At 41.3% G+C, this 14,222-nt stretch overlaps 1 protein-coding gene across 1 annotated transcript in view; it reads left to right on the forward strand.

The window, feature by feature from the left end:
- Positions 1-14,222, forward strand: part of GUCY1A2 (guanylate cyclase 1 soluble subunit alpha 2) — a 137,602-nt gene that overhangs the window by 49,314 nt on the left and 74,066 nt on the right. Inside the window, exon 4 of the mRNA XM_075266123.1 lies at positions 8,409-9,133. Coding sequence (XP_075122224.1) covers positions 8,409-9,133 — 725 coding nt within the window. The remainder of the gene's footprint in view (positions 1-8,408; positions 9,134-14,222) is intronic.

Consider the following 14,222-nt stretch of genomic DNA (forward strand, 5'->3'; position numbering starts at 1 on the left):
GCACACAGTATTATCCCCCATAGTGGCCCCTGCACACAGTATTATACCCCATAGTGGCCCCTGCACACAGTATTATGCCTCATAGTGGCCCCTACACACAGTATTATGCCCCATAGTGGCCCTTCACACACTATTATGCCCCATAGCGGACCAACCATGAACAATTATTATACTCTGGGGTCTTTTCAGACCCCAGAGTATAATGATCGGAGACCCAGTGGAGGATAAAAACGTAAAGAAACAATGTTATTTACCTCTCCCTGGCTCCGGCGCACTTTTTTTTTTAATGTTTCCTCACTGTTCCTGGGGTATCAAAAGACCTCAGCTAGCGATCCCCGCTCCTGCGCAGGCAGCCATGAGCAGAAGCGGGGTTCAGTAAGTAAATAGAGTCCGTTACCTGCTGGGGTTACTACTACTAAAAAAAAAAAAAAAAAAATTCCATTTGTGGGCCCCCAAATTTCTCGGGCCCTATGTCAGTCACTACGACTGCTACCCTGCTAGTTAAGCCACTGAACATAAGCCTTCATTAAAGGCTTTTAGGGGGACTAAAATATTGATGACCTATCCTTAGGAATCTGGGACCTCCAAGGATCAGCCACTTGAAGCAGCAGCAGAACTCCAGTAGTCACCAGCCACTTCTACTGCTACAGGCCATGTAACATCAAGTTCATTGGTCAAATGATCTGCTTCTAGCTCAGTCACATTCAATTAAATTGGGCAATGCTGCAACACAGTCACTATACAATGTATGGCGCTAGAGAGGCTAGAGTGCTTCTCTGAAAGCTGTAGACTCTTCAAACAGCTGATCAAAGGGAATGCCAGATATTGGTCTCCCACCAGTCTAATAATGAAGACTTCTCCTAAGGCCAGGTCATTAATATCATTAGTATTATAGTCCAGGGAAACCTCTTAAAGAAATTATTTTTTGAGAAATTCTCCAACCTGCGAATGATGAAAGCAAATCTTACGGTTTGAGATCCATAGAATTGCGTAGAACACAAAAGAAGTCTTGAAGACTTGAATGAGATGACAGAATAAAGAAGGAGAAGAGTTGTTGGTCTTTCGTTGAGCTAAGACAGTGTTTTCTAACCTTTTTAGACTCGGGGCTCCCCTACCAAATCATTTTTACCAAAATACAACAAATTTCCAATGTACACAGATAATATTGCATGAAGGCATGTGGTCATCTTCCCATCCAGACTGTCTCAGCCTCCTGGCGGGTTTCCAAGACTCCCCTGTAGGGAATCGATGAGCTAAGAACACAATGGGTTGATAAATGGAGATGAGAAAAAAGATGTATCACAGCACAGCATTGTGGAGAGCTTTGTAGAATAATAGGAGAGATTTCACTCTGCTATAGCTGAATAAAGCAGAAAGGATGAACTACAGTCCGATATTAGGTGTGTGCCGTCTGCTGAAAACTCCTCCACATTTATCAATACTGAGTCTACATTCTCTCATCCCCAGAATCTCCTCGTTCTATAAGGTTCCCATCCAAAACCTTCCATGACTCATGCTGCAGAAACAAAACGAACCCACACATGAGCCCCATTCTCCTCTTCTCTCATGATTGGGCCACACACCCACCCCTTAAGAGTACAAACACACATCCAAGTGTCTGCTGAGGATTTTCTGCAACAAACCCACATGCTAAATTTGTCACCGAGAAATGTGCATGGTATACATGAGTAAGAAAATATTGGCTTACATGTTACTGTGGATTTTGCACAATTCTCAACGTGTACATGTAGCTTAAGACGGTTTCCAGCAGTGGAACCCGTGGCGTAACTACTGGGGTAGCTGCCATAGAGTAACCCCAGCAGGTAACAGCCCTATTTACTTACCAGTCCCCGCTCTTGTTCACGGCTGCCTGTGCTTCCGCTTCTGTTGCAGTATTTTTTGATTGTGGCCTACTTTTGAAAATGAGCCTTGGTGTCCATATAATGCTATTGAATAAATTACAGACAAATTTATAATGAAGTTATGTTCTCCCCTCAGGAGCACTGACTTGTTCTCTGCTCCTCTGGTGCACACTGTTTTTGACGAATGAACATGAAGACAAACTCACAGCTGTCAGTAACTTAATTATTAACACTATACACCGGCTTATGTACAACCAGAGGGGTCATATAAAAATGTATTTGAGCGCCTAAAGGGGTTTTCCGGGCAGAAAATCTTTTTTTTTTTTTTATAAAGGTCCGTTAGTGCTAGTAATGGGTTAATAAGTACACTTATATACCTTTAGCAGTATTTGCAGTGATTTCTGGGTGTCTCTGGTTGCTGCTGCATCCTCTGTGCTTGTTTACATGCTGTTACCTTCCTACTATGCAGCTTCCTCTGTATCGTTGCACTAACTTCCTCTTACTCAGCCCCCTCCTCCTTTCGTACTCCGATACAAAACCCTCTGTCTCACTAAGCCTAGCCCCTCCCACCCTCCCTGTCTCACTAAGCCTAGCCCCTCCCACCCTCCCTGTCTCACTAATCCTAGCCCCTCCCACCCTCACTGTCTCACTAAGCCTAGCCCCTCCCACCCTCACTGTCTCACTAAGCCTAGCCCCTCCCACCCTCACTGTTTCACTAAGCCTAGCGCCTCCCACCCTCACTGTCTCACTAAGTCTAGCCCCTCCCACCCTCACTGTCTCACTAAGCCTAGCCCCTCCCACCCTCACTGTCTGACTAAGCCTAGCACCTCCCACTTTCACTGACTAGCAATCCTGCCCATTACTAGCTCCTCCCACCCTCAGTATCTCACTAAGTCTATTGATCCCGCCCATTACTAGCCCCTCCTACCCTCCCCGTCTCCCTAGCTAACCTATTCCACCCACTGCTAGAAGACAGGGAGGAGCCGTCCCCGGACAAAGGAAGGCTTGATAAGTATTGCTTGGGAAAGGGGAGGGGGAAGAGTGATGGTAACGTTCTGTTTCGAAAGCGGTGAAATGGAACAGCACCGGATTATCAGATCAGATAAAATTGAAGTAAATTAGAAGTTAGGTGGGGGAGGGAGTTTAGTTTAGGGGTTAATTGTCAGTTTATCCTGGACAACCCCTTTAAGTCCATTACTGACTAAAGAAGCCACAGGGGATTGGAGAGAGGTGAGAGAGTACTATTTTTTACATTAATATCCCTATTGCAAGACTTCTTAAATATATATATATATATATATATATATATATATATATATATATTTTAAATAACTGGAAGACTCCTTTAAAGAGGACCGTTCATGCCCTCATCAATGAGTGGTATTGTATACTGCTAGCAAGCCGACAGTGTTCTAGATTCAGCACACTGTTGGTGTTCATGTTATGCGCCCCCTTGGTGGTGATATCCGTGCTGAAGGGTTGGCCTTACAGTCCGGCATCATCGCTGGGTTGTGAGCAATGCCACCTCCCGACAGTACAAGTCTGTGAAATGACAAGTCCAGTACAAGACAAGACAGTACAAGTCTATGGTTGATGATGGGGGCCACACGGTGGCTCAGTGGTTAGCACAGCAGCCTTGCAGCGCTGGAGTCCTGGTGTTCAAATCCCGCCAAGGGCAGAAAACCATCTGCAAGGAGTTTGTATGTTCTCCCCGTGTTTGCATGGATTTCCATCCCATATTCCAAAGACATACTGATAGGGAAAAAATGTACATTGTGAGTTCTATGTGGGGCTCACAATCTACATTTAAAAAAAAAAAAAAAAAAAAGTCTATGGTCGATGATGCTAGGCTTTAAGGCCCGCCCTTCTGACAGTGGGGAGAGATTGGTGCTGAAACTCACGGCACTGATATCTTCACCTCCAAGGCACATCCCGGGCAAGCCAACAGTGCACTGAATTCAGCTCACTGTATATATATATATATATATATATATATATATATATATATATAATACCACATGTCGATAAGAACATGAGAGGTCCTCCCTTGTGGGGGAGGAAAATGAAGATGGTTATTCAATTGACACCCTGTATTAGGATGTGAACAGTCAGTGTTGTGGTAAAAAGCTCCTCAGGGGTGGAGAAAGTAGCTATGGAGACCGTGCACTGATTTTTCAATAGAACTCGAGAAGGTCAGACTTGCAATGATGTTGCGATGGACACAGTTGCTACATTTGATCAGTTTCCCAACAGAATAATCAAAGAAGACCAAACATGGAAAATCTCACCTTGTAAGAAGGTGATGTTAGCATTATCTGTTAGCAGAAAGTGGTGCTTGTGCTAAATGATGCGTTCCACCCAAATCCTATCAAATTAAAACGGCTGCGCAAATGACTTGTGTTTTAATCTGTGTTGCCTTTATGTGCGAAGCAAAGGAGATGAAAGCAGCGAGCGGAACGCGTGGACGCACGTTCTACATGACCTTCAGCAGCAATACTCCTGAGAATTACATTCCGAACTGAAAACATTACACTGCACCTATGGGAATATAAAACTTGTTTTGTTGCCCCCCGCTATATATTGTACTTAGTGTTGAGTATTGATTTAATGGGCCGGCGATGATTGTGGACAACGTCTGAAATATCCCTTGATTGAATTGCTTTTGGTCCAATTTTGCCAGCAGGTGTTAATCTGTTTGAAGCAGGTTTCCCTGTTCAAATGTCTGGAAGCCATACTAAACAAGCAGTTTAAGGCACTTCAAAGGGAACGGATCCAGAGAGACGCGCCGATTCTATCATATGGCCTTTTGAATATGCATATTGTGGAAGGCAATAGGAAGACTTTGATTCCTTCCCCTCAGGAATTTAATATTTAAACTGTTGGAGAGAAATTAAACAAATTGAGGAGAAATGGATTCTGTGCTATTATTGTTGCTCGATGTCTTATTTGGCCGCTTTAGTCAAAGGTCTGAGCGTTTAACCCCTTGGCTCAGTAGTACATTAAGAAAAGGTAAAGACTTGCTTATTAAATGCAAAATTTAGCAATTTTCTAAATAGGGTTCATTAAAAATTTCCTACCACTTTATTGCCGTAGAGTTTGAATAACTCATTCACCTAGCTGGCTACCCTGCTGAGTGTGACATAGATCCGGCAGAGCGCTGCTCCTGGCTGATTTAGCTTATCTTTGTACTCCCCCTCCCTTCTCTGTGTTAGGCTCAGGCTACACACAAACTTTTTAAGTAAGATTTTTCAGTTCCATCAGTTGAGCTACAGCTGTTCTCCGAAGGAACACAATATGGTAATTTTACTAATCCTGTGTAAGGACTCGTTCACATCTGCATTGGCAATCCATTCGGGGAGTCCACATGAGGACCCCATCCCGAACGGAATACCAAACGCAGATGGCAAGCGCTGTGCAGTGAAAGCACACGGATCCCCATAGACTATAATGGGGTCTGTGTGTTCTATGAGCGCTGCCCGCATGAATCCTTCGGACATTAAAGTACTTCACAATCTACTTTCCTGTCTGCATGTTCCCTGCGGAGATCTCGTGGCAAGTACACAGACCCCATTAGTTTATCAGGTCCCTGTGCTTTCACTGCACACCACTTGCCAATGCATTCGGTAGTCCATACGGGGGGGTCCCAATGCGGACTCCCCGAACGGATTACCAAACACAGATGTGAACCAAGGGTAAGGCTAATAGTATACGACCGTGTATGGGGCACTGGCAGTGCATAAGTGGCATACGGATGTCATCCGTGTGCTACCTGTGCAACCGGTTGTGCTTCCATGGCCTTATTAATTAAATGAATGGGTGCTGCAGAAGCGCGGCAGTAAAACAGGACAGGAATAGGACCGGTCCTGAGTTTCGTGGGCCAGACTGTACAGGTAATACATGGTCATGTGTATGGGTCGACAGAAATGAATGGGTTACTCTGCTATCCCGTAGCAGACTGAACTCACACATGGTCATGTGCAAGGGGCCTTAGGCTGAGGCTCCACGTTGCAAAAACACAGCTTTTTTGTTGCAGATTATGTTGCGCTTTTTTGAGCCTAAGCAAAGAATGGCTACAAAAGGAATGGGAAATATATAGGAAGTTCTTATACTTCTCCCTTCTGCTCAATCCACTCCTACGTATGACTAATTAAAAAAACACAGCAAAATCTGCAACCAAAAAAGGATGCATTTCCTTAACAAGGGGCCTCAACCTCATAGACAATGTAAACTCAGATTAGACAGTCTTACCATATACCAGATTTACCACATTTTGCAACAGAAATTTGCAGCAGAATTTTGGCATAATATGGCACATCTTGTGGTCCATTTAACGTACCATGTATGTGCCAATGAGTTGCAGGTAACTGAATGCTCTCCCGTAGACTGTAAATTCCATTAGTTGTTACAATGTAGACGCAGAAAAACAGAACAGTCCGGGTATAATGATGAACTGCTGAAAGCTTATAATCCTTTATTGGTTCAATGGCAACGCGTTTCGACACCCAACCTAGAGTCTTCATCAGGCCAACTCTACCTGTGAGGTTCACCTGGGGGAAGAGGAGGCTCAAAAACAATTAATAAATAATTAATTGTTAAAATGGGAATATTCTGTTAAAATCTTGCTATAAAAATTTGGATGTAGACAGATTCCTAAAGGGACTGTGTCACCAGAAAATGACCAAGTTTATATGTTACATATGTTTTTTAAGAATACAACTCTATCATAGACTTCAATTACTCCAGTCTGTTGCTGCCCATGGCCATGACTATGCCGTAAAGCATATTACTAAATGCTGTTAAGGGAGCATAGGTGAAGCTCAAGCACATTGGTTGCCCCCCATACTCTTGTACAGAAAATAGAATTACAAATCTACAATCATAAAATAAAAACAGATGAGAAAAATGTGACATTTCATTTAATGAATACAAAAAAATTGGTAATGCATCCCCTTTAAGGCCCATAAAGTAAAGGCTTCATAGAAATCCATCAATAAAACAAAGTTATGGCTGTCTTCTCATTGTTGTATTTCTTTTAAGAGCAGCTTCTTAAACTTCTGAGAGTAAATCTGAGATGTTGTGACATTTACTTGTTTTTTTTCTGTTTAAATATCACAATTTTGGTTTTCCATTATTTTCAGCTTCACTATTGATAAAGGACTGATAAATCTGAGAAAAGTGTAAATTCATTACCGAGGAAAAAACAACGAGCCAGTAAAAGTTATAGAAAATTCTAGAATACACATCAAAGATTGCAGTATTTAAATAGCATATCTAGTGAGATATGAAAAATGATGTGTACAGAGGGTGCAGGAGTATTATATGTAGGAGATGTATTGTGGCAGTGCTGGGTAAGTAAACAGAATTTATTTATTCTATCGTTCCTGTCTCTTTCGAAGCCGAAAATAAGATCAGAATAGCTATTTGCTCTGTTTTCTGCAGATCATACAATGTGGATTACTGTGCAAGGAAAAGGCCAAACAACACAGGTGGAAGCAGGGGAAGACTCAAAGCACAGGAAAAAAAGTGCATTAGAAAGCAGGGGAGGACTCAAAGCACAGGGAAAAAAAGGGGAAGACTCAAAGCACAGGGAAAAAAGTGCATTAGAAAGCTGGGGAGGACTAAAATCACAGGAAAAAAGGGGAAGACTCAAAGCACAGGAAAAAGGGAAAAACTCAAAGCACAGGAAAAAAGTTCATAAGCAAGCAGGGGAGGACTCAAAGCACAGGAAAAATGTATTACCAAGCAGGGGAGGACTCAAAGCACAGGAAAAAAAGGGGAAGACTCAAAGCACAGGAAAAAAAAGTGCATTAGCAAGCAGGGGAGGTCTCAACGCACAGGAGAAATGCATTAGCAAGCAGGGGAGGACTCAGGAAAAAAGTGCATTAGCCAGCAGGGGAAGACTCAAAACACAGGGAAAAAGTGCATTAGCCAACGGGGGAAGATGCAAAGCATAGGATAAAAGAGCATTAGCAAGCAAGGGAAGACTCAAAGCACAGGAAAAATGCATTACTAAGCAGGGGAGGACTCAAAACACAGGAAAAATGTATTACTAAGTAAGGGAGGAGTCAAAAGGCTTTTCCTGTTATGGACAGTTATCCCCTATTTACAGAACAGAGGATAAATGTTCAATCACTGGAAGGAGTGATCAGGAGGACAGTGGAATAAAAGTCCCTCTAAGGCCTCCTTGTAAATGGAGCATCAGTACTTTTGCATGGATGGTGCTCCATTCACTTAATGGGGCTCCAGAGATTTCAGTCCCACGAGTCCCATAGAAGTGAATGAAATGCTGGTCAAGCAAGTACACTGGTGCTCCATTCACAAGAAGCCCTCCTGGAAGACAGAGCTGCATTGTCTAAACTTTGCACAGAAGTACATTTTTATCTAAGTAAAAAATCACTTTAGCAAAAACTATGAAAAAAATAACAACTAATCTTACAGTATAGTAAGCGAGTTAAACAAATATAATACAGAACTCGTTCCATATATCTAATAACATATTCATGATAATGAGATGTATATAAATATATAAAATGTCTTTTATTTCAGGGATGAAGTTTGAAGAGTTACAAGAAAGATTTGGTGAGGAGTTCTTCAGTCTTTGCTTTGAGGAGAATGAAAGAGTTCTGCGAGCTGTTGGTGGAACCCTACTTGACTTCTTCAATGGTTTTGATGCTTTGTTGGAGCATATTAGGACTTCAATTGGAAGACAGGTGACTGTTGAATCCCCCTCTTTCCTATGCAAAGAGCTTACCGATGGGACCCTCGTCCTCAGTTGCTTCCATCTCCATCACATTGTAGGGTTTGCCATGCTCGGTATGATAAAGGCAGTGGGAAAGAAGATCTATCAACTCAAAGTTGAGGTTGAACAAGTCAATAACGTCAATGAGAAGTTGTTTCCTGAAATTATAAGTCCGGGTAACTGTAACACTCTTATCTTTAAAATTAAGGAATGTGATAATGCAACCATCACAAAATTACCTCCAGCAAGATCGTCTCAAGTTCCTTCTGACTTGAGGATAAGTATCAGCACATTCTGTAGAGCTTTTCCCTTCCACCTGATGTTTGACCCCAACATGGTTATTCTTCAGCTTGGAGAAGGACTGAGGAAACTTATTAAATGTGAAGTTCATAAAACCATGAAGTTTCATGATAATTTTGAAATTGTTTCCCCAAAAATCATCTGTACTTTTGAACAAGTTCTCTTGAGACTGTCCACACCCTTTGTAATACGGAATGTTCTAGATACATCTGGTCTCGAGGACAAGGAAAAGGTAAAGATCTTCTATTGTTTACTTGTCCTGTTTATACATGGAGATAGCATGGTTGACTTTATCTTTGTGTAAATGTTTTTAAGGAGCGTAAAGTTCTTCTGGCTTTTTTAAGTATTATAGTTTTATATAGTTTTCAAGATCTCTTCAAGAACATACTTGTTCACATGCAGAGGTTACTTGCATCCAGAATTCTGAAATGTGCCAATTGTCAAGAGAGACTCTATAAGTTAGAAGTTTCACTTAGGCCATATGGTACATGGTAGATGGGGCTGATCACATGTTTAGGGTCTAAGGAGTTTTTTGTTAAACCTCTGTCAGATGATTCCAATCTGGACATATCAACAGATCATTGACCACAAGCACAGATCCTAAATACAATATTATCACTTCAAACAAGCTTATGGCAACTAAGAAGTTTTGATGAGTGGGAATACAGAAGCTGAGTCCCCCTCCGATTGCTACATTCTGTTCCTCTGCACATTTGATCGACTATGTTCAACTGGTGATATGTATATGATCTCAAAAACTTTCTATGAGGGAAGGGTGTATGGGCAGTACTCTCTCTGTAGATAATGTTGGGTGCACGATTCCAGGGAGAACTGGACGGATTCCTCCAAATACTTCAGGATAGACAGAACTCCAAGCAGTTTCCATTGAGGTCCGGTTCACATCTACGTTTGGGTCATTCTGTTCCCCTCTCTGCATTAAAAATTAGAGAGAAAAAGTCCTGCAAGTAGCATTTTTCTCTCCACATTTTTTGAACGAAAACCACATGGACCCCAGTCTATTTTTTTATGCAGATCAGGTTTCCATTTAGGGGGTCAACAAGTGGACTCCCCAAACGGAAACCCATGCACAGATGTGAACCGGGCCTAAGCTTGCTTATTTTATTAACATAGTTCACAAAAGGTCAAGAGCCGCATAATAACTGCACAGAACCTTGTTCCTTGCCAGTGTGGCTGGCTTCAATATGTGTTGACCTCTCAATATTGCCTGAACGTTGCATATCTGACATTAAAAAACAAACATATCTGACAGTCTAACATTGTTATGTGCAATTATTATGCGGCTCTTGACCTTTTGTGAACTGTGATACTGTGATAATGAAATAAGCAAGCTCATCTGGAAACTACTTTGAGTAGTGTCCATCCTTTCCTGAGTATACACACTGTCTATAAGACTGTACATGTGATGCACCATTCATGAGGAGAGCTAAAAGATGGAAAGGGACATAGTGCTCAATTGACCTTTGAGTCTTACGAAGGGTGGAGAACTAAGCCCCAAGTCTCCTACTGGTCAATACTTGTCATTTGTTAACTCTTTTTGAAAATGATAGGTACCCTTTAAAGTGAGTCCATCTCCAGGACCTAGCATGTCAACCCAACCCTGCAGATAGATAGATTATGGTCACCTGAATCAGTATTTTCCCCTTGTCAGTCGGTTCCTCCATTCCCAAGATATCTCCATTTTTGTCAATATGCCAAAGAACTCTTTGGAGCAACAAAGTCATTGCCACTTACCTTTGTGGAGCAATGACAATGTCCTAGTTGTCCTACTTGGAGTAAACAAAGTCCACCCAACAATGGGAAATCTAATTAGCATATTGGGTCTTGAAAATGACAGCCAATTACACTTTCTATGTTTTAGAGCAGTTTACCAAGTTAAGTCAATGATTCAATACGAAGAATTTCTCAACTTTAAATCTGCGCCACGTTTTATTAGTTAGACCAAGTTTGTTTTCTCATCTCAAAGGGTTCCTTCTTATTACATGGTAAGAAGACTTCATTATTTATTCAAAATAATCCCAATTCACAGTGTGATTCCCCCATAAAAGCACTTCAGCCTTGGAAATTTCTTGAACCTTTAATAAGAGATTATTGCCATTTGACGTAGAAGTAATAGATTGCCGCATGCCCGTTGTTCTCCACCGTGGGTTATAGAAAATATAGCCATCGGAAAATAAGTTTTATTCATTAGCAAATAACATTCACGAAGCAATGCACAATTAACAGATTGTTTTTATCTCTTCATTTTGTAAGATTTTTGTAGTTGCTTTACGGCAGCAGGCTGAAGCTGAGATTACACTTTTGTGACTTTAATAGTGAACTCACTGGGAGCAATGGGTAAGCCGAGACAGACTGGGAGTAATGGGTAAGCCGAGACAGACTGGGAGTAATGGGTAAGCCGAGACAGACTGGGAGTAATGGGTAAGCCGAGACAGACTGGGAGTAATGGGTAAGCTGATACAGACTGGGAGTAATGGGTAAACCGAGACAGACTGGGAGTAATGGGTAAGCCGAGACAGACAGGGAGTAATGGGTAAGCCGAGACAGACTGGGAGTAATGGGTAAGCTAATACAGACTGGGAGTAATGGGTAAGCCGAGACAGACTGGGAGTAATGGGTTAGCCGAGACAGACAGGGAGTAATGGGTAAGCCGAGACAGACAGGGAGTAATGGGTAAGCCGAGACAGACTGGGGGTAATGGACAAACTGAGACAGACTGGGAGTATGACTCATTCTGCAACTCTACACAGAAAAGTGAACATATAGATATAACAAACAATTATATTGCAATGTAGATTCCATACATGCACAGAAGACCACATTGACTTAACCACTTCAGTCACGCATCAATTTCTTGTTCAGGGTCCTCTCTGTTACAGTAATTTTTATTTTGTATGTTGTTGTCGAGGGTGGGGCTAGAACCTGTGGTAAGGGCGTGTTATTGAAGTATTATTTTATTTATTTATTTATTTTTACTTTTCTTACAAATTCTAATTATTATTATTATTATTATTATTATTATTATTATTATTATTATTATTATTATTATTATTATTACATTGTGTCACCTTAAGGTAATATTAGACCTTTAGGGGTGGGGGGGGGGCTGATTTCCCCTGCAACTGGGGTCTCTTGCCTATAACTATCTTGTGGATCATGTGACCACTGGGGTCAGAGGGGAGCCACATCATGGTGAAGCCCATAGCTGTGTATACAGTGCTTATTGAGTGCTGTGCGCAAAAGGATCGGGAAAGCAGGGACAGTAATAATCTTAATGGTCTGCAATGGTGCAATGAGAGCAATGTTGATATCCTAAGCTTATTAGCATAATAAGGAAAAAAAAACTAATATCTCAGCAACTAAGACACCAAATCCAAGTTATCTGATTGTGCTTATACCGTACTTAGTGATAGACTCCCTTTACGACTTCTGTAAATCGAGGTTAGAATGGGTCAACACAGGACAAACACTCCAGCCGGCCCTGGCTCGATAATGGTCCACAGTTATTAAAGGTTTTCTTAAGTGCTGCAGAATTGAGCTGAACGTGTTATTTCCTCTGGTGGGCTAAACGGGCTCCATTCTGAATGCATGGTGGCCTTCAGACACTATCTTATTATGATCTTCCAAGGGTTTGACTCTTTGTAGTCTCTACAAGGTTTGGGGAACTCTTCATGTACTGGCGATCTCGGCCACCTAGGGCATATAGTTATAGAAGGTGCCGGGTACTAGTTGCACCAAGACCTACGAGTGGAGGGTTCCAAAGGTTCTTCTACCAGAAAGGTAGACACCTGTATTATAAATGCCATATTACAGGTTTTAGATTTTACTTTTGGGCTCAGAAGACTCAGGTGACACCTTAGAAGGACAATCTGTAGCACTGTATACAAATGCTGAAATGAAGAAGGGATTATTTTATTACCACTGCAAGAGTGGAGTAAATGATTCCTTTATGTATTCACCAGTATTATTATGCAAAGCATCAGAAAAGAGATGCCGTACTGTATGTGACAATTATTTTGGCTACAGTAGGATCCGCATACTTGATCTCGTCTTGGAAGGTTTACAATTTTTTGTATCGTTTCATGCCTGCTTGTTACATTACACAGATCACGGTTCCATTGACTGAAGCGAAGCTTACACAACATTAATGTCTTAAGCCAATGGATGAGTCAAATTAAAGAGCAAATTATTCAGATACACAGTAGCTTAAGCATTCTAAAATGTCTTTACCAATGGTTCAGATAAATGCTTGTCGTAATTACCCAGAATGGAGAGAAACTAGAAAGCGTGTCTCTCATCGTGAAGGACCAGACACTTCCATGGCTTATTCAAGCAACCTGGTGAATTCAATGAGACGTGTGTAATGCCTTATTTCCCCTATGGTGGTGCTGCAGTGCAACTGACCATTCACTGACTGATGAACCAACCAATAATTAGTTTAATGACGGAGGATACTTTTAATAATGTGCATATATAATGTAGATATGTTTTAAATTAGCATGAGCAACCTATAAGTAAGTTTTTTATTTATTTATGACACATATGACTCATTGACTTATAGTGTCGACAGGATGTATATATCAAATGGATGCTTTATACATTTATCTAAATAGATGCTATATAGAGAGACTGATTGATAGATGGATAGATAGACAGATAGATAGATAGATAGATAGATAGATAGATAGATAGATAGATAGATAGATAGACACCGTAGATAGATAGATAGATAGATAGATAGATAGACACCGTAGATAGATAGATAGATAGATAGATAGATAGATAGATAGATAGACACCGTAGATAGATGGATAGATAGATAGATAGATAGATAGATAGATAGATAGATAGATAGATGGATGGATGGATGGATGGATGGATGGATGGATGGATGGATGGATGGATAGATAGATAGATAGATAGATAAATAGATAGGAGATAGATATATAGATAGATAGATAGATACACAAGCCACTTAGGGCCCCTCAAGAGCAAAAAGTGTTTTATTAAATTGAAAATATTGATGCCCTATATTAGGATACATCATCAATATCAAGTCAGTGGGGAATTAGGATCCAACACCTTGCACCCTCATCGCTCAACCTGTTCTCAGCAGCTGAGATACAGAGAATGGAGCAGCAAGCAGGTAGCTTTGTTCTCTGTGTAGTGGCCAAGCACAGAGAACATCGCTGTCTGCTTCCTGCTCCATTCTCTGTGTAACAGTTGCTGAGAACAGGTGATCGATGGCAATGCCAAGTGTTAAACCCCTACTTATCTGATATTGATGACCCATCCTTAGAATA

The sequence above is a fragment of the Leptodactylus fuscus genome, chromosome 2, assembly GCF_031893055.1.
Source record: "Leptodactylus fuscus isolate aLepFus1 chromosome 2, aLepFus1.hap2, whole genome shotgun sequence".
NCBI classification, from domain to species: Eukaryota; Metazoa; Chordata; class Amphibia; order Anura; family Leptodactylidae; genus Leptodactylus; species Leptodactylus fuscus.